Below are 22,991 nucleotides of genomic sequence, written 5' to 3'. Positions count from 1 at the left end.
AAGAAAATCATGCTTTCTGGTAAAGAAAACATGACAAAACCTGACCCAGTCCTGCTGACTCTCTAACACATTTTCCTGTGAAAACCCTAATTGCCAAAAAAAAGCACCATCAGCAAAGCTCAAACACCACAAACAGCATGAAAATGAAGTGCAAATGAAAAAAAAAACAACCACAAAGCTGTCTGAAGTTATGCAATTTACCTTGCAATAATTAAGACATGGGGTGTAAGAGCCATAGGGATGAATGTTACAGTTATCACTCTGAGATGTTCAAGGCCCTTTATCCCTTATTATTTCTTATTTTGCTAGTCACACTCCTTTCTGTCTTGCTCACTTTGGGAGTCTGTGTAGAGCCACTTGCTTAGCAGGCAATGAAGTTACAGGAACACAAGTTCCACAATCTTGTCTTTTATATTCAACAGGGGATCTCACAACAAGTATCTATCTCGCAGTGCACTGAAGACAAGAACTCAACAGCATATAAATCAAGTTGTCAAAATAAGCTTTTCTCCTGCTACATCACACAGGAAATCTAAACAGCTCCAGCCCAGCACACAGAGATGTCTTGCGCTGGAAGCACCCTAGCTCCTTCCAAGGGCAGCAAAGATGCACGTGGATACAAACATATCCACATATTCAAGGTTTTACCCAAGGACTCCGCTTTTGATGATCAAATTTCAGATTTTCTTGTGAGCCAAAAAAATTAGACTTGCAAATTTTTCCATTTCTTGAGTTTTTCCATTACATATAAATCTGAAGAAATGTTACAATATTCTTTAAGAAACAACAAAGAAGGTTTCTGAAGCTGTTCTTCAAGGCTGCCTCCATGAAGCTGATGAAAACAACTGCATTTCTGTATCTCCAAGACACCTCATAAATTCACAGAAAACATTCTGAACATTGTATCTTTTCTGCAAATCATTATTCTTCAAATTTAACAATAAAAATGTAACATCAGAATTACTTCTCACCATTATTCCTTGGCATAACAGGAAGAGGGTGGCTTTAGACCCTAAGGGCCTATTTTGTGAACAGACCGAGCTCCAGCAAGGCAGCACAGCCTGCTCTCACAGAGCTTTTCCACCAGCAGCTGCTTTCATCTGCTGGGAGCTCTGAAGCTTTCGGGATCTGATGGAACTACACGCATCCGCTCGCTCGTGCTTCACCCCCTTGCCCTGCATCTTCTGTGAAACTCCGCAAGCCCCGAGTGCCCCCCTGGGTCACGTGTTAATTTAGGGACCTGCTCCATCCCGCACAAAGCCATTTGCAGTTCTGCTGTCCTCAGCTCTTCACAGGGGAGTGAGAAGCTATCCCATGGATTCAAAACCAAGCTTAGGAAACAGAGCAAAACTATTCATGGTGGTATTTATTTGCAGGGTCCGCTTCTCCTGAGAAAACCAGTTGTTCCAGTATCATGTCAGGGCCGTGCTGCTGCACAGCACCAGCAGCCTGAGGGGAGCCTGACCGTCCCAGCAGGGAAGGACTGGAAAGAGCTGCTTGGCCAGATTTTTGACCCGTACTAAGAAACCAGTTCCATCTCATACTCATTTCCTTAAAACATGAATCATCATCTGAGTGCAGAACGGGCTTCTTTTTAATTTATACTCGGAGGGAGCCTACTACTGATTACAGTAACGATAGCAAGTTACGGACAAAACATTCCTAGAGATGCAGCACTATTCTGGTACAAGTCTTTTAAGGATGCATGGTTATTTACATCAGTTAGCATTTTACAGAGCTACAGCGTGTACGCTTGCACAGTTACACCCAGTACACAAGCTTTCACCTGAGGCTGCAGAAGCACCCGCCCTGTGAAGCCTGCTAACAGCTTGTGACAGCTCCTGACTGCATGCATCCTGTATTAAAAGGGCAGCCAAAACACAGCGCTTGCAAATGCTGTGCAAGTTTTTTCCATGCAAGGAGGCAACAGGGTTGCTACCACAAGTGTTTGTGACTACACACAGAGCGGGACAGCTACCAAAAGATACTGTACCACTCCCTCAGTTCAGCCGCGGTGCCCCGCCAGCAAGAGACAAGGCACTCCACACTTTAGTCAGGGTGGAGTCCCCACCCTAAATGGTACAGAAAAATAAGGACCAAATCTGGGGGAAACACCTGTGCTGCAGAGCTTAGTTACAAGTGCAGTGCTTCACCTGCCCCCCTGCAACTCCTCCGCACGGCCCTCCCCATCTTCTGACCCAAAGACCTCTTCCAAAGACACTGCATTATTTCTCTCCTTGAGCTATGCAAGCAGTGTTCCCGACGGGTGGGCACCAGCTGAAACCATCGCCTACTGCTCACGCTTTGTTACACAACATAGTAAAGCCACGTTAGTAGACATCGACTCTGGGATCTTGCGGGTTGGTTGTGTGGTACCTAAAACACCCCAATGTCCAGGTATGGAGCTAAGACAACACCAACATACAGCAGTGAGTGACAAGACCTCCTTCTCCTTGACAAGGCAAGTTTAAGAAATTAGCATAGAGAACTGCTTTTCTAATCTCTGCACACTGCTTCACTGGACAAGTAAAGATCCAAAAGCATCTCCTCTTTTGTCCTTTTGCCAAGCAAGCTTCACCCAGCAAGAAACTGTCTGTACCACTCATGACATGGCAGTGCAGCCAGAACTATTACGGAGTAAACACTGCTTTGCGCTGATGAAAAATAAATCAGCGGTTCTTAGCAGTGAGCAGTGTCTATACCACTTGCTCTTTTTTACAGTCTCACCTAGAGGTCTAGGGGTTTTTTTGCCATGCTGCACAACCTGAATGACAAACAGTATCTGACTGGAAGGACCGAAGGGTGAGGGTGCATGATCTCCTGCACATTCTGCTGGGGCAGTATCTGCCCAGGATACAATTATTTCCCCACAGACATCTAACCACTGAACAAATGGGGCTGTGCAAGGGCCTGCATCTGCACGTGTTCCCAATTACTGTGCTTAAATACTCAGGAGGTAAGAAGCCACTCCGAGGGCACTGGATCCTCAGCACGTGCAGTCTCTTTAACAGCAGTTTCTGTGTTACAACTTTCACTGTATGAAAACACACAGACCGAATTGAACAAGTGCGATAGCTGAGCACTGTAAAAAAAAACAAAACAAAACCAACAACAAAAAACCCACCACGCGGCACAAAGATATTTTTCTGTTTTGCAGAGCAAGTCAGACACACCACATTCTCTTATCCATTGCAAGCTGTGGGTGGGGATGGAAGCAGTCTAAGGGCACATCACTTCTCCGAGTGCCACTGCTCTGTTCCTATTTTACAAATCATCTGTCATTGGCCTATGAAACCTTGCTCAGTTCTTCTGTATGGTAAACATCCTGAACACCTTCCATGTTGCAGTATCAATTTGATTTGATTTAGTACTTATTTCTGAGGTGTCATCATTGCAGGAACTCGTATTTCTGAAATGAAGCTGCGGTAGCACCCTCAATGCATCTCACAAAAAGCTCTGTTTAGCAGTAAGCTCTTACAGGTCATGGTCTCTACCAGCAAATGAAAGCACTTAAAATTTTTACTTAATATTCTAGGACAAACGCCTATCTCTGCTAGTGTGGCAAGTAACTTCCAGGCCTTTTGATCAGTGAGAAACACCACAACTACTGAGGCACAAGACGAGGAAAACACTGTATTTACGCTCTGAGCCTAAGCGACAGCTGAAGAAAGTCCGCGCTTTCACAGAAGAAATAAACACCACTAGGCACGGGCAGGAACAATGAAGTAATCCAGATCTGCACATACAGGCACTGTCATCGATTTTAAGCCATTAATCCACCTACCAGGGCAAGACTTCTTACCGGCAACACTTTTCCCATAGTTTTTCCAAGGCTGTAGGACTTCAGCTATTACTCCGGTGCCATCTGGGATTACTCTGCTCCTCCCTATCATCCCCAACAGCCAGTGCTCCCTCAAAAGATGGTACTTCCCCCTACTTTTCTTTATCATGCCATTACTAGAAAAGAGGACAAGGGGGGTGGCTCAGGCTGACTTCTTCCCCAAGTGGCAGTCTCTACACCGATAGCAATAAAGCACTTGCTGCCTTTTTTTTTCAGGCTTCTCTTCCCCAGAGCTTAGGGATGGCGAGATTTTCACGCTATCCAGGAACAGCCACTTTGGCAAACCAGGGAAGGTTTTAGAGATGCCATGTGGACTTGATGTATTTTAGAGGTAGGGCAGGCCACTAAACATGTCACTTCTTGTGCTATTTAGTGATTTGTATAAAAAGTCAGCTGCCTAAGGTCACCCTCTGCATCTCAGGCCAGAAACTGGCTGTGCTTTCCCACAGGTACCAACACTATGAAAGATGTTGTGCTTTTGGATGTATGCAAAAAGCAACAGCCTACAAGGACATGCTGCGCTGCTGCTCACCTGCACGGTGCTACCCACTGCTCACAGAGCCTCCCTCCTCCAAGGGTTACATGCTAAAGGAGCTATAAACAGGAAAAAAGCACCTCACACGGCACTGTGCAGTATCTGTGCTACAGCGCTGTAAGTACGGTACAAATTCTGACCCAAGTTTCCCCTCATAAAAATTGCAAACTCAAGAAACAAAATATTCACCCAGAAATCACCAGACTGATGAGGAGAATGGTATCAAATGGCCTCTATTTGCTGCAAAATTAGATAAACAGGAACTGCTGCAAGCTACAAAACTGTGAAACCCTAGAATAGGTCAGCAAAAGAGACAGAGATCTCCTTCACTGGAAGCTTTCAAAAAGTCAAGACACCCGTCACATTTACTCCATCTCTAAACTGGGAGTGGCCTACACGGTCTTCTGAATTCCCCTTCCTAGTCCTTTTCGATGAAGCACGCTACAAAACAAGTTTCGCAATCACCTGGCACAGAGCAGGGGTGTACTTCAAGCATCCCTAAACTCCCCATGGAAGGCTTGGGCTACTGATCTCACCCCACACCATACCAACTCAGAATACGAGACTGTGATACGGAAGTGTTAGGATGCTATCCTAACGTCCTTCTGCGTGCGTGATGCTACAATAAAAGTGCTGTCACAACTCTGAGCCAGCATCATAACATCACCCTGGAAGGGCTGGGGACCAACGGGGCGGGGGGGAGCAGATGCAAACGTGACCATGTCCCACAGCTGGGGGCACAGGGAGAAGAAGGGGGAGGAACAGCGAGCTTAAAAAGGCGCGCATTCCCGTTTTAAGTACGGCAGAGCGACGGACAACACAGAAGCATGCAGATTTAAACCCAAATACTGCACGACACATCATCCTGCAATACTTACTGGAAGCTGTACTTTGTCAGATCTGCACATCCACCTGCAAAGGGTGGGGGTCCTGGACCCCTGTGTAGTACCTCTACCTGCTTCCAGGTAAATAAACCGACAACATCTGGCACCAGGGGACTGACTGGGGAGTCTACAAAGGCGTCAGTGGAGGCTCCAGCCAGCATCTAGTGCAGACCCTGCAGCGGGGGTGGACAGAGCAGGCTCCCCCACAGACCTGGCTGTCGTCTTTCGCATCCTTGCAGCCAGCTGGAGCTCCTCTGTCTTAGTCTTACTGCAGCGCTGGCGGGAGCCTCAGCTGTGCCCTCTCCGCACATCTGTGACCGCGGTGCACCAGCTAGCGCGCGCTGGCATATTTCGGAAATGGGCGAGTCCTGCTGTCCGCAGTGGAAGACGACGCCGAGCGGTGGTCAGCGGCTGGGGGCATGGCGCTGCACGCAACCGCCTGAATGCTGGAGCCAAGGGGCAGCGTCACAGGAGCAACGGGCTCCGCTCAGCAACGCGCTCCGCTCGGCAACGGGCAGCACGGTCCAGCACCGGGGAGACGTGCGAGTCTTTCCGCAGGGAGCTGGGCCACACCTCTCCCGCCACGGGCAAGCGGCTGCCGTCCCTCGCCCGCAGCGGGGCCAACACCGCCCGAGGGCTCCGGCCGGCTCCGCAGCTGCCGCCCGCCCTGCGGGCACGCCGCGCCTCGGAGCCCGCGGGCGAGCCGGCCACAGGAGCGGCGGGAGCGGCCGGCCCAAGGCAGCGCTGTCCCGGGAGGGCGGCGGGCCAGGCGAGCTGCGGGGAGCCGGCGGGCCAGGCGAGCTGCGGGGAGCCGGCGGCCCCGCTTACCCCGAGCGCGCCCAAGAGCGCATCGCCGCGCCCGACACCCGCTCGCACCCCGAGGTACCGGAGGCGCCGGTACCCGCCCCGGGGCGCCCGGGCAGCGGCGCTCGGCTGGGCTCGGGGCGCCTGGCGCGGCCGGGCGGGCGGGGGGGGGAGCAGCCCCGAGACCCCGCCGCTTCTGCGGGGAGCGGGGGCGCTGGGTCCCGCCGCCGCCCTCAGCCCACGCCGGGGCCCCCCGGCGCCGCCATAGCGGGATACCAGCCCCGTCCGCCGGCCTCCCCGCGCCGCGCTCAGCGGCGGCCCGCTCCCGCTCCTGCTCCCGCTCCTGCTCCCGCTGCGGCCGCAGGCGGCGGGCGGCGGCCGCCGCCTTCCATTGTCTGCGTCTGTGTCGGCGCGGCCGGGCGGCCCGGCCCGGCCCAGCCCAGCCCAGCCCAGCCCAGCCCAGCCCCGCTCCGCGCCGCTCCGCTCCCCGTCGCCGGCGGCCGCCGGGCCCCGCCCCGCCCCGCGCCGCCACGTCACCGCCCCCCATTGGCGGCCGCCGCCGTGGTTACAGCGCGCGCCCCGCGCTCGCCGGCCCCGGCCCCGAACCCCGGCCCCGACCCCTCGCCTGCGGGGCGGCCGCAGCTCCCCTCCGCGCGCCCAGCGGCCTACCCGGCTGCCCGGCCGCCTCCCCCGCAGCCTCCCCGGGACAGCGGCCTTCGCGCGGCGCGCTGCGGCGAGCGGGGTCCGGGGCCGGGACGTGCAGCACCTGCAAGCAAGCAGGCTCCTACGTGCAGTTCTCGTCTCGCCACACACACGGTAATTACGCTTTTACTAATTGCCCTAATAAGGCAAGTTTGCAGAGCGTTAAAACCCGACGTAAAATTCCATGGAACGCCTGTGCGGTTACTCGATGCTGAAGGGAACCGCGGAGCCCGGTACGGAGCCACCCAAGCACCGAGCGCGGCCAGCCAGCAGCCCGAGAGCACAGGCGGGCTTTCCAGAGCAATCAGACGCCGGACTGTGAGCTCAGGCTGGCTGAAAGACGACATCCAGATCAGAAAAAGGAATACTCCTCACCTCAATTCAATCGCTTTATAGCCAAAACAGAAAAGGACAGGCCGTGTGTGAAAGGAGAAAAAAAACCAAACCACACCAAACTTATCAACAGGAATATAAATGAAACGGACAAAGCCTCCGCGCTGCCCAGGAGTCAGCAAAGAGAGGAGGATGCGCAGAAACATTTGAAGTTTACAGTGTAGTTCCCAGGAAGGAACAAGGTACCCATGTCCCGTAACAACGCTCACGTGACGCCCTGTGCTGCACCCGCAGCCCCATAACACTACAAAACGCGCATCCCTCTTCCCAAAGAGAACCCAAATACATCATCTTTTCAGGTAAAATCCAAGATGTAAAGTTAAACACACAGTCACCTCTACCCAGATGGAGAGAGGAGTGAGAAACAGTGCTACTATTTACACACACGGACTTTTTTCTGCCAGAAGTCTCTTACGGCTGCCAAACATTTCTAAGGAGCTCACTGAGACCGAGCACGCCTCTCCTACAAGACTGTGTTGTCTGCAGCACATCTGCATGCTAGAAAGGGTACCTGGTCCCAGCAAACAGACATCCTCCGTGGCTTTTGGTGATGAACATCCACCACCTTGCACGCTTACCCACATTATGGAAACCATGTACCTGTCAAACTGTGACGCGCCACAGGTAGCGCGCACGTGCTGTAGTGTCACAGATAACTCAAACGCATGCGATCCCATCCACCTCCTGTGTACCGAAACGGGAGCTTGGGTGCCACAGGTACGGCCACGTCACGCTAACGCAAGTGAGCCACCAAAAGCCCCAGTCTTTTTTACATTTCCAGCTGGGAAAGATAGCCAAACCTTAAACTGAGAATCCCACAGTAGCTGAAAGGCTGCCTATTACGCTCTCTTGTGTCAGTACCAGTCACACCCTTGTCCATCCCATACACGCTTGACTCATCAGTTCACACATTGGCCTGCTGATATTTTTAAGTTGTTTGGGCTTCCTATGGCAGCACTTACTCCTCCCCAACCTCTTTCCTGCAGATGTGTAAGCGTAATGCCAAGGAGCACTCGTACCAGTCTCCCTGGAATTTCTGGTCATGTCCCATGCCAAGGAAACATCATCTCTACAGACACTTTTTGAAAGCAGCTGGTGTCCACTGTCCATTTGTAAAAGATCTAACTCATCTGCGGGGTAAAATAAGGAAAATTCAGAATAAAACAAGGGTTGCTGTGTATAGTTCGGAAGGGGGTGCACTGTCCTTTGTAGTGCAGCATGGACACTGAAAAAGGAAGCAGCCCTTCAGAGGATGGCCACCCAATGTGCTGCCCCTTAAAACTCCTTCTCTGCACATTCCTTCGCTTGGCTTGATACGGTCCTACAAACAGGAGGCATGGAGGGATATGGTCTCACAACATTTTCCAGTTGTTTGCAGTACTGCTCCCTGATCCCAATGCCCGGTACTCGCTCTGTGCTCAGAAAGGTGGGATTTTATCCTTGCCTCAAGCTCACTACTTCCACAAGTAACAATTACTAGTTGCTGTAAGTGCTTGTAAGAAGGAAGCGTGGTACGTCGTACCACTGCTGCTCTCTGCTAGTGCAGTGGTCAGGTGGAAGCAGATCCTGCTGCGACGCTGCGCAGGCAGATGCGTGGATCTCATGGCATTCCTCTGTGACAGAAGGTACAGCAATGTCCCCAGCGGGCAGCGTCTCTGCTCCGAGCCTGCAGCGAGAGCTGCTCAGCATGCAAAAAAGTTTGTGCTCACTTTTTCCTGCTGGTCACCGTGGAACTCTGGTTTTGCATGCTTGGTTTCAGATGCTTCGTTGCTAACCCATCTTTGTTGAAATCGGGAAAGTTCTACAGAGGTGTGATTCCAAGTGTGCCTACTATCTTAGCATTAACTGGGAGCCATCCATACCCTAGAGCAGCAATTTTATGTACAGATCTATTTTATTTATTGTCTTTGTTTACACCATATCCTGTCATGACTGAGCTACTACTGTCTGCTCTTTTACGTCTGCCTGTGTAGCACAGCCAATTACTGCAAAGGCTTACAACAACTACACAATTCTCAAGAGGAGCTTGCAGAGAAATTGAAGCCGCTACGCTGAGGTGCGCATCGTCAGTTAGCTAAAGACTTGTCTCCTTAAGAAAGAAACAGAGGCTAAAGGTTTTCAGGTATCTGCAGAACTGCACCTGCAGAACTGAACAAAGGTGGCAGATTAGTTGTTGTCTTAATGTAACTGAAAATACACCGTTCACATATAGCATGTCTTTGTCTTTATTTTAGAACTGTGGAAGACAATTGTTTATCTAAACTTATGGAAGATGGAAATTGCTTATCCTTTCACTGTGCTGTTCCTGGGGTATGACTGACTGTTAACCCTGCCTCTCTTGCAGCAGTCACGCTAGCTGGAATCATTAACTGTGTTTCAACAGCATAGTGCAAAGGAACTCAAAGTGTTCCGAGTTAATTAAAAAGAATTTTAAAATTCTAGTCAATATTTTGGGACTATAAATATTCCTTGAAATCCTTCCCTTGAGACTACAGAACAGGCAGTAGGGCAAGGATTTGAAGCAGGGCAATTAAAGTAAACAGAGAAGGCAGGGATTTGGTTATTTACTCTACCGGTAGAATCAACTCACATTAGCTTATACCTTAGCTAGCTAAGCTAACATTTGTTCTCCAAGAATAAATGGGAAGATGGTGCTGGTCCTTTAAATAAGAGTGTAATTTGCTCCCTTTGGAGCACTGTGCATCAAGGCAGAGGCTTCTGATAAGTCATGGTTAGTATAATTATTCAGTCTTTTTCCCTGAAGGGCCTCTGCAATGCAGTGGTCCTTTTACTTTTTTTTTTTCCTCCCTGTTAGCAATGCCCTAGTTTGTTCACTGCTGCAGTCCCCCTCCCTTCACCATCACCACATCATAACAGTCTCTAATTGAGAGCTCACCCGCTAACCAGGAGCTCCCAGACAAACTGCAGGAACACCAGAGACAGCACTCACACAGCCACCTTCTGCAGCGCCTCCAAATTCACCAGCGCGGAGGGAACTGTCAAATGAGGGTTTTAAAACCTATGCACTTTGCATGCCACACTGGTGAGATTGCTAACAGCTGCATACCAACCTCCATCACACCAGTATCGGCTGTACTTCACATGCAACGTGCAGCCTGGGTAGCAGGTAGCACCTGCAGACTCTTCCAATACTCAGAAGTCAAGCAAACTCAGTTTTGATGCTGAACATCAGACTATGCGCGCTTCCTCTTTAAGAGCCATTTCCATTTCTGTTTGCAAGTATGCCTCTACAGCCAAGTCACGAACCTTTCTTTACTCCTGCAGTAACCACAGTGGTCTGTCTCCATTCCGCTCGCGCCTACAAACGTCGGAGGCAGTGCCGCCCCGACTTCCTTGAAACGTCCCTCGTACGTGGCATGAGGAACACAGCAGCTACAGGTCAGAAAGAGGAGACAAACTAAACGTTTGTGTTCGGTGACGTTACAGGGAGGGGGAGAGCCAGGGGAAGGATGCGTCAGTCTGCTGCTAATATTAATGGATAACCTTGAACAGCTGAAGATAACAGGTACTGTGCCGCTGAAATCATGCCTGATGCTTCGTTGAAGGAAAATCTATTTTCTTATTATTTCCCCCTCAACTGTCTCCAAAAGCATCAGCTCAGACTCTGCACATGTACGCACACCGCTCTGCCAGAATCCAGCCAGAAATGGCTCCTCCTCACCCGCCCCTGGCGCTCACGTTTTACAGATGAACTGCGGATGCTCTAAGCAGCAGTGTCAGGGTGCTCAGAATTGACCCACATGACCAGTCCCTAGGCTCACAGCTGCTAATGGTACGGAGAAAGCTTCTAATGAATGCTTTAATGAAGAAAGCTTTTCCTGTCAGGGCTTCCCAGACAGAACGAGGGAGCCCACCAAAAACCTTTCAAACATCACCTGCCTCCACTGACATGCAGCTGGCCTGAATTAAGCTCAAAACTGTTCAATATTTCTCCAGTTAAACAGTTCTAAGTATTTACCATGTCCATCAAAGATATAAAATAACAACAACAACACACTAACACATGCTTCAAATCTTTGTAATGATAGCAGTATTTTAAAGGCATTAAACTGGTATCAAAGTAATATCCACAGCAGATTTCCCAAAACACGTGTTGTATTACAGTTACCGTGTTTGCAGCTGACAGACAAAATAGGATGTGATTAATTGACTGAGGAACAAACTGCATCAGTTTGTTATAGAAATAATTAGCTCATTATTTCTCTTGCCTTCAGTATGGCCCTGTGCAAACAACTACTCCTGTGGCTTCTTTTGTGTAACGCTTTGTAACATTAGTATTGGTTTCTCAGCCATGAAATCTTTGAAGACTAAGGATCTGACCTCACCATATTTGTCTCTTGTATTTAGCAGAGGAAACAGACACTTAGCCAACGGGTCACCAAGCAGGAGTGTTGGGACTTTGCTAAGATGGCACAAAATGCAGTGCCCCAGCAGCTGACTCTGATAAAGAAAGATGAAAGCACTATTCCTGGTCCTCTCCCAGCGTGTCATACAAACCAGCTCTTTCCCTGCATCTCCTTGCTCTGAGTTGGAAGTGGCATCTCTCTAGCAATTGCACTCAGGAAGGGAAATGAACGTTCCAGGCTCCTAAGGTCCCCTGCTATCCTTCTCATCTTGCTCCTTTATAAAATGCTTTTTGGGGGCACAGGGTTACCAGGTAAACCTGAACCTAAAACTTGCATGCACAGAGTTGCCATACAAATCCAGAGCCTGTGTTCCCATCCCTCGGTGCGACATTTAGGTACCAGAGATCTGTTCTGATCAATCATGGATTCTTCTGCCAACTGCCTGGCTAAGAGCTAATGCTATGAGGGTGTCCATCTCATCCCTGCAAGGCACAAGGGATGCTCTTACGAGTCGAAAAAGGCTGGTTGTGGCTGTTATGTGCCAGAGCATGCCTGGCTTGCCATTAGCACAGAGTGCTCTGGCACTGCGACGCTCAAGTGTTTGACAGAATCTGTATCTGCCCCATTTGGTAACTCGGTGGGATGGGGATATCACAGCAGCAGCTGGACTAAAGCCCCCTCGTTCCTTAAACTATCTCACCATCTTCCCACTTTCTGCTTATGTAAATACACATTTTTCTAGACAAGCTCAAGTTTCAGAGTTCTCAGGGAAGACAACTACAGGGCAGAGGCTCCTCTCCTGCTAGGGACTGGGTAGTCCCTGTTTTGAGGAAACAATCAGCTTTCTGTTCAGACAAAGAAGACAGCCCTTTGTCTCCTTCCCATCAAATGCAGCCACATTTTGTTCACATTGAAAGAACTAATAAGGAATTTCAGCACGATAAATTTGATTAATTGTGCAACAGACCTTCCCCACGGCACAAACTTGCCCCTCCACATCCCGCCCCCACACCAGGAGCTGCTCTTTTCATTCACGGTCCTGCCATTCGGTGAGCTGTAGTAAAGAATAGCGCATGCTTCTTACCATCCAAGGACAGCCAGTCATGCTGGGAGGAAGGCAGGGTTGGCAGAGCTCTGGCTTTATATTCAAACACCACAGAATTGGAGATGATCTGACTGTTGAAGGCAACTTGCAGAGTCACGAGCCCAGTGTCATGAGCTAAAAGGAAAGAGCATGCGGTAAGACAGAGACCTCCCCACAGAAACGCACGGCTGGGTATTATCCTGGTGATGTCCCCACGTGCTAAGCGGCAGGCTGAGAGCAGATGCAATGAGGAGAGGGGGCGTTTGACAATATTTTTGTGACTAGACAACTGAAGAGTCCAAAATGCCAATCTCTGTTTCCAAACATGAAGGCTGTAAGCTTAAGAGTCATCTAATGGGTTGTTTTGGCAGGAGGCAGAATCACATGTGTTCCTAAAGATTAACCAGCCTCACTGCATTTCCAGTGGGAAACTGGGGCCTAACAATGAAGCTAAGTTATTCTACTACACTTAAAGTCATATACTGAGGGCCAGCATTACTGAAAATCTCTGCAGAGAGGCTGGAAGTGCTCTCATCCTGTAAGTACCAAGGACAAAGTGCAGAATACAGGCAAATTAAGAGTCAGCAGGGCAGCGAGTGCACCCCTGAATAACAGTTGCTCTTTAATCTGCTATTGGAAAACTAAAGAAATGCTTAGAATGATTTTAAATTATTTCAAATAATTATTTTAAAGCTCATTCAGAGTTTCTAAATAATACTCGTTGTGATCTGTTGTGATATATCAAGATCCTAAATTGTTGTTCTCACATTAAACAGGTCAAAGAAGAAGGAAAAGCTTCTCGATGTTTATGCACTACCTTTCACAATGGGGCCGCGAGTTTAGTCAAGATCTATACATGATGCTATTAGGCTAAGAACTTGCTCTGGAACCACCAGCTTTAGAAGAGAGGTGATCCTTACCTGGGCAGTAGCAGCGCAGTACCCCGGGCTGAATTAAAGATGCAGGCACTGAGATCTGATCAAACAGACAGCTGTAATTATTGCTGGCTTCCTGCCATGGACCAGTAATTAGGACTTTTACTCCTCCCTGTGAGGAAAAGAGGGGCAAAAAAAAAGCATTACAGAAGAAGCCATCCCCAGAGAGGACCATGCACTGAAACGGCTGAAGGGCAAACAGCATCATGAGGGCTAACAGAAGCGCCAAGCTAACACAGATCCTTGGCACCAGTCGACACCGCCGCCCCAGTCTCCCACCACCACGGGAGAAATGCAGATAGCGTTCTGTTTGTTGAGCACCTTTTTTCTCCTCACTCGCTCTGTTCCCCGCTCCTGCCCATACGCTCAAGTCCTGTGCTTTGCCAGAGTGAGCCTCGCCGCAGACCGCCTGCCTTTCTTTGGGTCACTTGCCAGCTCCGAGACCAGCAACGAGAGACCGCACCTTACAACGCTGCAAGGCAGACATCCCTCCCACGGGGCAGCTCCCGGTAACTTCGGGGTGCGCCATCCCACCTCATGCCCCCTCCGCCACCTCGCTGCGCCAGGCTCCGTCTCCTCGCCCCTGAAAAGTGCTGCAACTCAATCGCCGCAAGCGTGCTGCACGTTTGCCATCACCTGACCCTGCTGCTATGAGAACGGGGTGTAGGACACCAAAGGCAACGCATCGCCTCCGAAGTCACAACTGGAAGCACGGGAGGAGCTGGACCGTGAATCCGACAGACCGTGACGCAGGCAGATCTCGGCTAAAGCCAGCAATCGCACAACTCATGCTCTCCTAGGTACTGGGGGTAAACAAGGAAGCGGCGACAGCGGGGCGACCCAGAACGGGGCTGCGTTTGCAGGGAACTCCTTCGAGGGCAGCTCCGGCGCCCTGGGCCCAGCCTGTCCCAGACCCTTCCCCGCGCTTCCCAGGCCAAGGCTCCGTCAGGCTCGGGCGCTGAAGAGGAGAACGGCCCCGTGGAAGCCTTCAGCCTCTGGCACCGGCGCAGGAGCGCACCGGCTACGCCCGCAGCGCCGGGGCCGGCTCCCGGCGCCTTCTCCCGGGATGGCAGGGGCCCAGCGGGAGCGGGGCAGCCGGGGCCGGCCCAGCGGCTCCAGGCCTCCGCGGCTGCGCTCAGGCGAGGCCGGGAGAGGGGCCTTCTCCCCGGTGGGGCCCCCCGCCCGCCGCAGGCCCCGGCCCCGGCCCCGGCCCTTCCCCGCGGCCGTGCTGCCCTCGGGCGGCCGCCGGCGGGAGCGCGGCCCGCCCGCCCCCGGGAGGCGGATCCACGGCGGCCCCGCACCCGGCCCCGAGCCGGGACACGGCTGCCGCTGCGGGGGCCGCTGGCAAACGTGCGCCGGGTGGCAGCGGTAACGCCGCGGGACGCCAGAGCCACCCCAGCGCCGCGTCCCGAGGGGCCCGCGGCAGAATCCGCTCGGAGACGAGCGCGCTGCCTCCGCGGCCTCCGGGCCCGCTCGGCCTCCGGGCCCGCTCGGCCTCCGGGCCCGCTCGGCCGCGCAAGGCCAGCGCCGACGCCGTTCGGCACCTGAAGAGCACGAGCGGCCGCCGCATCGCTGCGAGCTGCTCGCACATCAAACCCCGCAGCTGCAGGTGTGACTGCCACGCAACCAGAGAGCAGCCCTGCACCTCTGCTGGCTTTGAAAAATGCTCTGGTGAGCCTATGCAGATGGATTAGGCCTTGTGGTCTGTATAAAACAGATGGGAAGCACGATCTGCCAGCAGGAGTCAAACAATTCGTTAGTGTAGCAATGGGTAACAAAAAAAAGGTTTCCATGGTAGCAGCAAAAAAGATTTGCAAGCATGGCTGGAGGTTTGCCATTAGGGTTTTTTTGTTGATTTCTGGGACCTCCCATGCAAGCAAGAAAGAGTCGGACCGCCTGTCCAGACAACAGGTACGGCAGAAGCGGTTTCAGTAGCCCAACATAGCCAAATGCCCCCGAATAGTGTGCTTCTTGCAAACAAAGCCTGACAGGGTTCAGTCACTGACAGACCATCATCGCGTTATTGTTCCATGTTAACCAGTCAGTCAGGTAACACTAGTAGTGACCACCACAGCGCTGACGCTGCAGCTTGTCTCGTACTCCAGAGAAGCAGAACACTGGCATTCAGACCCAGTTTTCTGCCAAGACCAGGAGAAGGTAAACTCCAGCTGGTGGTGAGTGGGAGCTGATTGGTGACCACCCTGTCTCTTAGAGAGGACCCTGGATTTGGCAGCTGGCAGAGGTGAGGCCCCCGGGCATCTCCTGCCCTAGGCAGTCCCAGATTTCCCGATCAGCTGCAGACCGTGCAAACGGTGGGTGAGGCCGTAATAAGCGGCCAGGATGCCTTCAGCTGCCCACCCTGCCTGAGCCTGCACCACCACCTCACCGGCCACGATGGACTTGTCTGGAGAGTCAGCAACTAAACGGAGGGCAGAAACTCCTGAAGGAGGCTTTTCATCAGCGCCCATCGGCCATTCCTGCATGCTGGCAACCTGAGTTTCTTTCCATCTGCAGAGCAAACACCCGTGTTTTCACACTGAGTCCCACATTGCAGAGCATGTGAACTCTTAGAGCCACTGAATAACAAATCATCACCTGCTCCTGTAACACCGTGGTCCTGGAGCTGCCACAGGATCATTCAGCTGAAGGTTAAGCCACCTCATCTGCTTATTATTGCACATTTCTACTGCCTCATCCACTAGCAAACTCACCATCCAGTGGTGTCAGATGTGTGCTTCCTGGGGGTGGTATTACAGGACTGAAAATCACATAGCGCTAGTCAACAGGAACAGAGAGATCTTTTCCCAACCAGTTATCACGCACCTCAGGTAACAGGTACAACAGTACTCCCAGGCTGGGCTTACAAAAACAGAAAGGACCTTTTTTTTTATTCAGAACAACCTGCCTCTCCATTACTGGCTCAAAACAGCCTCTTTCCTCCAGCATTCCTTCACGTTAGAGAAGTCTGTGCTGCTGACATTTTTAACTTGTGGTGCATGCGACTGGTTTTGGATAGTCTGTGGGATGGAGGTAAATGCTGAACACCTTAAGGCAATGCAGGTCAGGAATTGTTCTACTGAGAACATCAGAGCCAGATTTAAGGATCAGCTCCAGTTTGCAAACTCTATTGCTCTAACATGGTGAGGTAGCAACACGAAGCCATCACGTAGGAAATACTTTCCTTTTCAGTGAAACAAAACATTTCTGTTCGGATGTTTCCAAAGTGAAGAAAGGGCCCTGTCAGGGTAATGAAGTGCTTAATTAAAAGTACACTCAGACATGCAAATAGCCTTAGATACTCTGACTTCTAAGAGAAATATTTTAAAAGCCTTGTCAAAGCTTTAACAAAACAGTTCTTGGGAGCCCTTATTAGAAAGCAATGAAAGGTAAAGCAGTAAACGTTAATGAGTAAAAGCCCTAGACTTACCTCAGGGTAAGACCATTCTGGTGAATAATCTGTCACCATGAACAAGCGCCCACTCTGCTGCAGCAACCCCAAAGTGCCTTGTGCCGCAGCTGCTGAGACCACCTCAGCCACATGCATGTACGCCATCGTGCTGGCTCCGTTCTCTGTGGTGCTGAGCTGCATGTTGGCTTGCTGAGGACTGCAGCAAGGAATGCACATTTCAGCCTGGTTGTAGGTTGCTCTGTTACTGTCTTCAGGCTGAGACAGTCCGGCACTGTCACCTGACACCAGCTGGTGTCCATAGAGAGCGCTGCTCCCACCTTCTACCGATATGAAATCATTAATTAGATCAGAAAACTGGTTACTGAAGGAGATGTCAAAGTGGTCCAAGTTAAGCTCCATGTTGGAGGAGTTATTTAAGCTGGGATGGGCCACAGGATAGAGTCCTTGTACCATGTTACCTTGGAGAATAGGGAGATTGTTCCCATTCCTGATACCCCCGTTGGCCTCAGGCTGCAAGTAGTGTTCTGTGCTGCAGGCTTGAAGATCCCCTGATTTAAGTAGATTTTCGTTCCCTTCCGCCTGCTGGGAGGTCTCCATGGGAACTTCTGCTTCTGCAGTCATAGCCTGGAAGTTTGCTTGGAACTGCATGAGCTGGAGAGAAGAGGTGGACTCTATTCTGGTTTCCACTGTGCCGTTACAGTTGGAAGTGGTTTGGGACGAGGACTCTGTTTTCACACTGGGGATTCCTAACGTGTTCACAAATGAGCCGCTTGTGTCATTCAAATTGTTGTGAGTGTTTTGCTCCAGGGGAAGAGGTTTGCTGGCATCCTGCAGAAAGAAGCTGGGGGAAGGGGTCTGATGAACATGAGGGCTCTGGACGGTCTGATTGAAGCTGGAAGAATAGTCCTTGTTGGAGTCAATAGCACTGAAGTCCATCTGCTCCAGGGTGGTACTTGGGCTCAGACCTCCTCCAGACGGAAGCAAACCTGAACCAGTAGTGAGGGTGAGAGTGTTAGATGCAGAAGTGGAGGAAAATGCTTCTTTGGACATCTGTTGTTCGAAAGATGTGTCCTCAGTTTTAATTTCTTTTGTGAGGGTTGTATTGAAGTTGAAGCTACGTTCCGTTGTGGGTGACTGCCTTATGTTCGTACTGATGCTGTCACTTTTCATACCTCCTCCACCATAAGTCTGCCCTTGCTTGGGATTGTTAAGAAAACAGTCTGGGTCAAAATTCATGGTGGTTTCTGGAATTTTTCTATTTCCATCTAAAGTTGTGGAGAGCACAAGTTCCTCGGAGACTGTGCTGGGTAGCATTGACAAGCTCTCTGAACTGCCGGTTGTTGGAAAAGCAAATTTGTGTCCATCTGAACTTACAGCAAGTACCAGTCCTTGTGCAGCTGCATCTGAGGACAGAAGGTGTTGATTTGGGCCGGAGGTGGGTGACATGGTATACACAGCTTCACTGGTGACTTCTGACATAAATACGGTGGCACTTTGTGACAAGCTTCCCATAACTGATGCTACAGCCATACTAGACACACCAGTGACGGCCGGGCTATCTGCCATATCCGGGTCGCTATTTAATCCACTGCTGATGGACACCGGAGAATTCTGGGTCGTGTCAGGGACCTCCACCTGGTTGGTGGAAGAAACCTCAGTGCTGTTTTGATGGAGCAACACCGGTTTTGCCACTTTGCCGTTCCTCTTCTCTCGGCTGGAGGCCTTGCCATGACTGTGCTCGTTCTTGCCTTCAGAGACATCGTTATTTTGTACCTCTGAATGAGTGCTGTACCCACCTGTCCTTGGTTCGACCTTTGGTGATATGATGCGATGTTTGGCACTGTTACACTTGTGATGCACACTGCTTCCTGCCCCTGTGCCAGAAAACAACAACATTTGCCATTCAGTAAATACAAAATTAAGACTATGCTAGTTGCGCATCTTATGGCTGTAGCAAAGGAGAGCTGCACTTACACGCATTTGTGCATGTGAGAGCGAGCGAGCACACACACACGAGAGAGCCAGAGAGACCTTGGAAATAAAGCTAATTTCTCACCAGTGCCAGATTTACAGCTCCCTTTCCGTCTGATGCATAGATCCGTTGCATGCAATGACAGCAACCTCAAAACAGGCATGTGTGCACCCTTCCCCTCACCCCACGTAGCACCTACTCCCTTGCTCCCTCCCCCATCACACAGCACGTTAGGAGGAGAGGAATCAGCACATATGACCAGTTTTGGAGTTATTTAAACATGCCCAATCTCAGTGCAAAGTCTGTAAATCAAGGGCTGCTGCTGCTGTCAGCTGTGGCAGAGGGTTTCTGCCTCGCAGGCCCTGCTTCATCTGCACCACGGACAAGACCTCAGACTGCTGTGACACAGACGCTCGGCTCTTCATGCTGGCTGATGTCGGGTGGTTTGACAACTTGCTCTCGTGGGTTGGATGCTGACTGGTAATCTGTAGGTGACAGATGTCGTATCGTGCTCTTGTCCCTGGCATCACCCTGCTGCCTAGATCGCAACCCTTATCTTCTTCTCATCATTGTGTCTATTACAGCTGCCAATCACATCATTAAAGTAGTAATACATTAGCCAGCACAAAGAAGGCTTTCCCTCCCATAAGGACGGTGATGCATTTCTCTTGTTCTAAGCCGTTTGTATGCTGACAGATAAACAGTTTGTACTTTGAGAGGTCACATGCAGAGTGCACGATTAGTAGCGGAGCGGCTGAAGAACGCTCAAGCAAAGGTCACCAGAAGACAACCCTCCATGGAGTTCGGCCAGCTGGCGCGTTTATGGCCTGACAGCAGAGAAACATCACCCGAGTTCCTGGGAGCTTGGAAATGGAGTAGGATGAAGTAAACAATTTTGTCTGCAAAGGCATCTCAGCCACAAACGCTGGTGCAGGGACTGCTTCTGTTGTTTAAAGAACAGCCCGTGAATTTTTGATGTTTCTTTCCTTAATTGAATCATTTTCCCTAGAATGAGGTAAAAACATTAATTATGGTACTGTATAATGACTAAAGGGGGAAAGAAACCTCCGCCTTATAGCTAATGGCTACAATTATAAATGCCATCTTCGGGGTAACACAGGCGTCCATGTAGCTGCTGCAATTTGCTAAATCCTTTGTTCCTTGCCCTTGAAGGGGTACTTCTCTATTATGTGCTCAGGATTTGAATCAGGTCGCTTAAAGTAGTTCAGGACAGTGCTTTTGAGACTAAATGCAATATTAAATCTCTCTATTCTCCTAGGTATAGAGATGAACAGGAACAAGGGAGAGGCTTTCATGCTGCCGTCTCTGCGGGTGACAGTAAGGCATTGGGAACGTATGTGTCAGTGTGCAAGCCGTTACAAAACAAAGCCATACTGTTATGTTAAAAAGCACGCAGCAGACTTAGCACAAGACAAAACATCAAAGGGAAGAATAAAAGGATTCATGTTCAGATCTGCAACCCTGGATCAAATGCTGAGCCTTAAGGGTTGAATTTTAATCCAAACTCAGGTATTTCAGAGGTCATCATTTCTTACTTAAATCTTGATTGTGTAATGCAACTGCCCCAAAAAAGAAGAAAAAATAAACCCTCTGAAGCACTGACAGCTTTCCTTTATAAATTTTGCTAAAGACTAATTAATGTGTCATATATTTCACTTGACCAAAGTACTAGGAAGGGGTGGCTATAAAGCAGATGACTTGGAAAAGTGAATCACTCGGCTTCCCACTCTGTATAAAATGCTAATACTAAGGATGCTGTTCCTTGCTGTCGTAGTCTCACTCAGAACAAAGCCATCTTCTTTACAGGAAAGAAATCTCCTGTATTTTCACGATACCTAAATAAAACCTGTCTTATCCCAGTGATACCTTGTAATTAACCACCTAAGCCCATTTTCTTCAGCCAAGTGGACTGCAGGGCAAGGAGTTCAGAGGGTGAAGTTGGAAGAACATCAAATTTTGAGGCTTCAGTAAAAAAATCTGAGCACGTAGAAGAGAATATGCCTTTCTGAGCAGTTCACATATAGAGAACATTTATTAGAACTTGCACGTTACAAAGTGTAGACATTTATTCCAGAAGTTCCAGCTGCATCTCTTCATGCTCAAGACTTCTTCTGTCATTCCTCTGAGTTCATTGTATCTCAACATTTCACAATACAGCCTGTTCAGCACTTCAGTACTACAAACCCTACTCCGAGTTTGGATTAAGCTGCGATCATTTTGTGTCCTCACAAGGTACTCACCCAAGGTACCAGTGCAGAGACAGTTGTGTGTCCGAGGCTGCGGTTTGGTCTGGTGACTATCGAGGATCTGCTGCACGAGCTGTTCCACCGAGAACCCAGAACTGCTATTTCCATTGCTGCAGGTCCACTTAATGCCATGAACTGCAAAGAGAACAGTAAAACTTCCCATCAGAAACTTCCAAAACATGCCAGAAAACATCAAAAGCCACTCCAAAAGAACAGCAGAAACTAATTCCTGCTGCTTTTTGTCAGAACTGAAGGAGACCTACAAAAAGCAATGGTAACGGTTATTGTTTTACTATTCTCTGCTCCCTGATATCCATAGGCTTCGAAATGCAATTCCTGGATTAGGTACGTACAGACAAAAAAAAAAAAAACAACCCAAAACCAAACCCTCAGTAGAATATCTTTCTCTATTTCAGTTTGCTGTCAATGGTGGCTCTTTAACTAAGCTGAAAAATTCTAAGGACTGTCTGCATAGTGCATATAACCTTCATTAAAAACCTGAAAGCAACAGAATACTTGTGTTTCACTGAAGTAAAACAGTACAATTCCAAGGATCATTTTGTAATCTTTTTCTGTCTAATATGAAAATAAAATTAATTAGTTTTACAATAAAACCAGCAGCCAAAAACATGCTAGTATAATAGCAAATACAAACCTTTTGCCAGGTCTTCATTGTCAGATGCTAGTTGGCAGCAGTGAAGACTGACTCATTTTTTGGAAGTCACTAAGAGACACTGTGAGTTCCTCCTCAGACTCAGACAATTTTTTAGTAATTTGGGAAAACGGACAGGAGGGTGCTGTTGCAGAACATGTTGCAAACTGAAGGTCTCTTGAGGGCTCTCTTGGCCTGTTAGCTATTTAAATTAGAATGCCAAACTGCACACACATAAATTATTCTAATAAAGTCTCCTTCCTGGAATTTTTTAGATGCGGAATTTCACATAACAGTGATATTCTCAACCTGACTTACAATGGAAATAGCGTTTGATAAAGTATTTTCTCTGTAAGAACTGACTCAAAGCATCTTCTGTTTCCTTTAATGTCTCTCCAAGCAATTTATATGTGCATATTATTTATTTATTCTTTGTGTGCACTAGAGCTCACTTGCAGATTTTGGAAAGTGCTGGCTGGTGGCAGCATCATTTCCAAGACATCCCCGTGCCTGGCAGCTCAGGCCTGAAGAGCTGCTTCTTTTCAGGAGCGTCTGTGTTATATTCTAGCAAAGCACGTTCCTTGCACGTTGTATTCTCAAATCCTTAACCAGAATATACCGAATCAAAGTTAAAAGTCCCACGGACTTCAAATTTGTAGGATTAAGCAATAAATACACAGATCCCTGCATGGGGAAGGTCCTTGATGTGAGGTCGGGAAATGCTGGTGACAGCACATCGGCTGATAATCGCTATACAGCCAGAAGTATCTGCAGCCTCTGGAGCAACGAGCTGTAAGCTGCTTCATGCGAGAAAAGCAGAAGCAAATGAAGGCCCGTTTATGACAGCTAATGACCGTTGCCAAAGAGGCAGGCTATCACATGAATCTCCTGTTCTCCTCTTTGATGCTGCTTATTTAGTACTCCAGAAGCAGGCGGTGGAACAGAATTCCTGGTTCTGCTCTGTGAAGCAGTTTTACTGCTTTTTTTATCACCTGTTGCTGTGTGGCCTCATCACCCACTGATGTTACTTTGCCTATCAGCATCTCATCTCAGTCTAGTTTTATATTACAGAATTTGTATTTTTATTGGCCAGGCCGGATAACTGGCAGAAATACTGTAAATAAGGTTTACAAGTATTCTTCCTCA

At 49.5% G+C, this 22,991-nt stretch overlaps 1 protein-coding gene across 1 annotated transcript in view; it reads right to left on the bottom strand.

The window, feature by feature from the left end:
- The window catches only part of CAMTA1 (calmodulin binding transcription activator 1), a 296,954-nt gene that overhangs the window by 29,765 nt on the left and 244,198 nt on the right, over positions 1-22,991 (bottom strand). Inside the window, exons 7-10 of the mRNA XM_075721708.1 lie at positions 21,188-21,328; positions 16,973-18,828; positions 13,531-13,657; positions 12,611-12,745 (exon numbers count right to left, since the gene is read on the bottom strand). Coding sequence (XP_075577823.1) covers positions 12,611-12,745; positions 13,531-13,657; positions 16,973-18,828; positions 21,188-21,328 — 2,259 coding nt within the window. The remainder of the gene's footprint in view (positions 1-12,610; positions 12,746-13,530; positions 13,658-16,972; positions 18,829-21,187; positions 21,329-22,991) is intronic.

Source organism: Pelecanus crispus, chromosome 15 (genome assembly GCF_030463565.1).
Source record: "Pelecanus crispus isolate bPelCri1 chromosome 15, bPelCri1.pri, whole genome shotgun sequence".
In the NCBI taxonomy this organism is placed as follows: Eukaryota; Metazoa; Chordata; class Aves; order Pelecaniformes; family Pelecanidae; genus Pelecanus; species Pelecanus crispus.
This window is presented reverse-complemented; position numbering and strand designations above follow the sequence as displayed.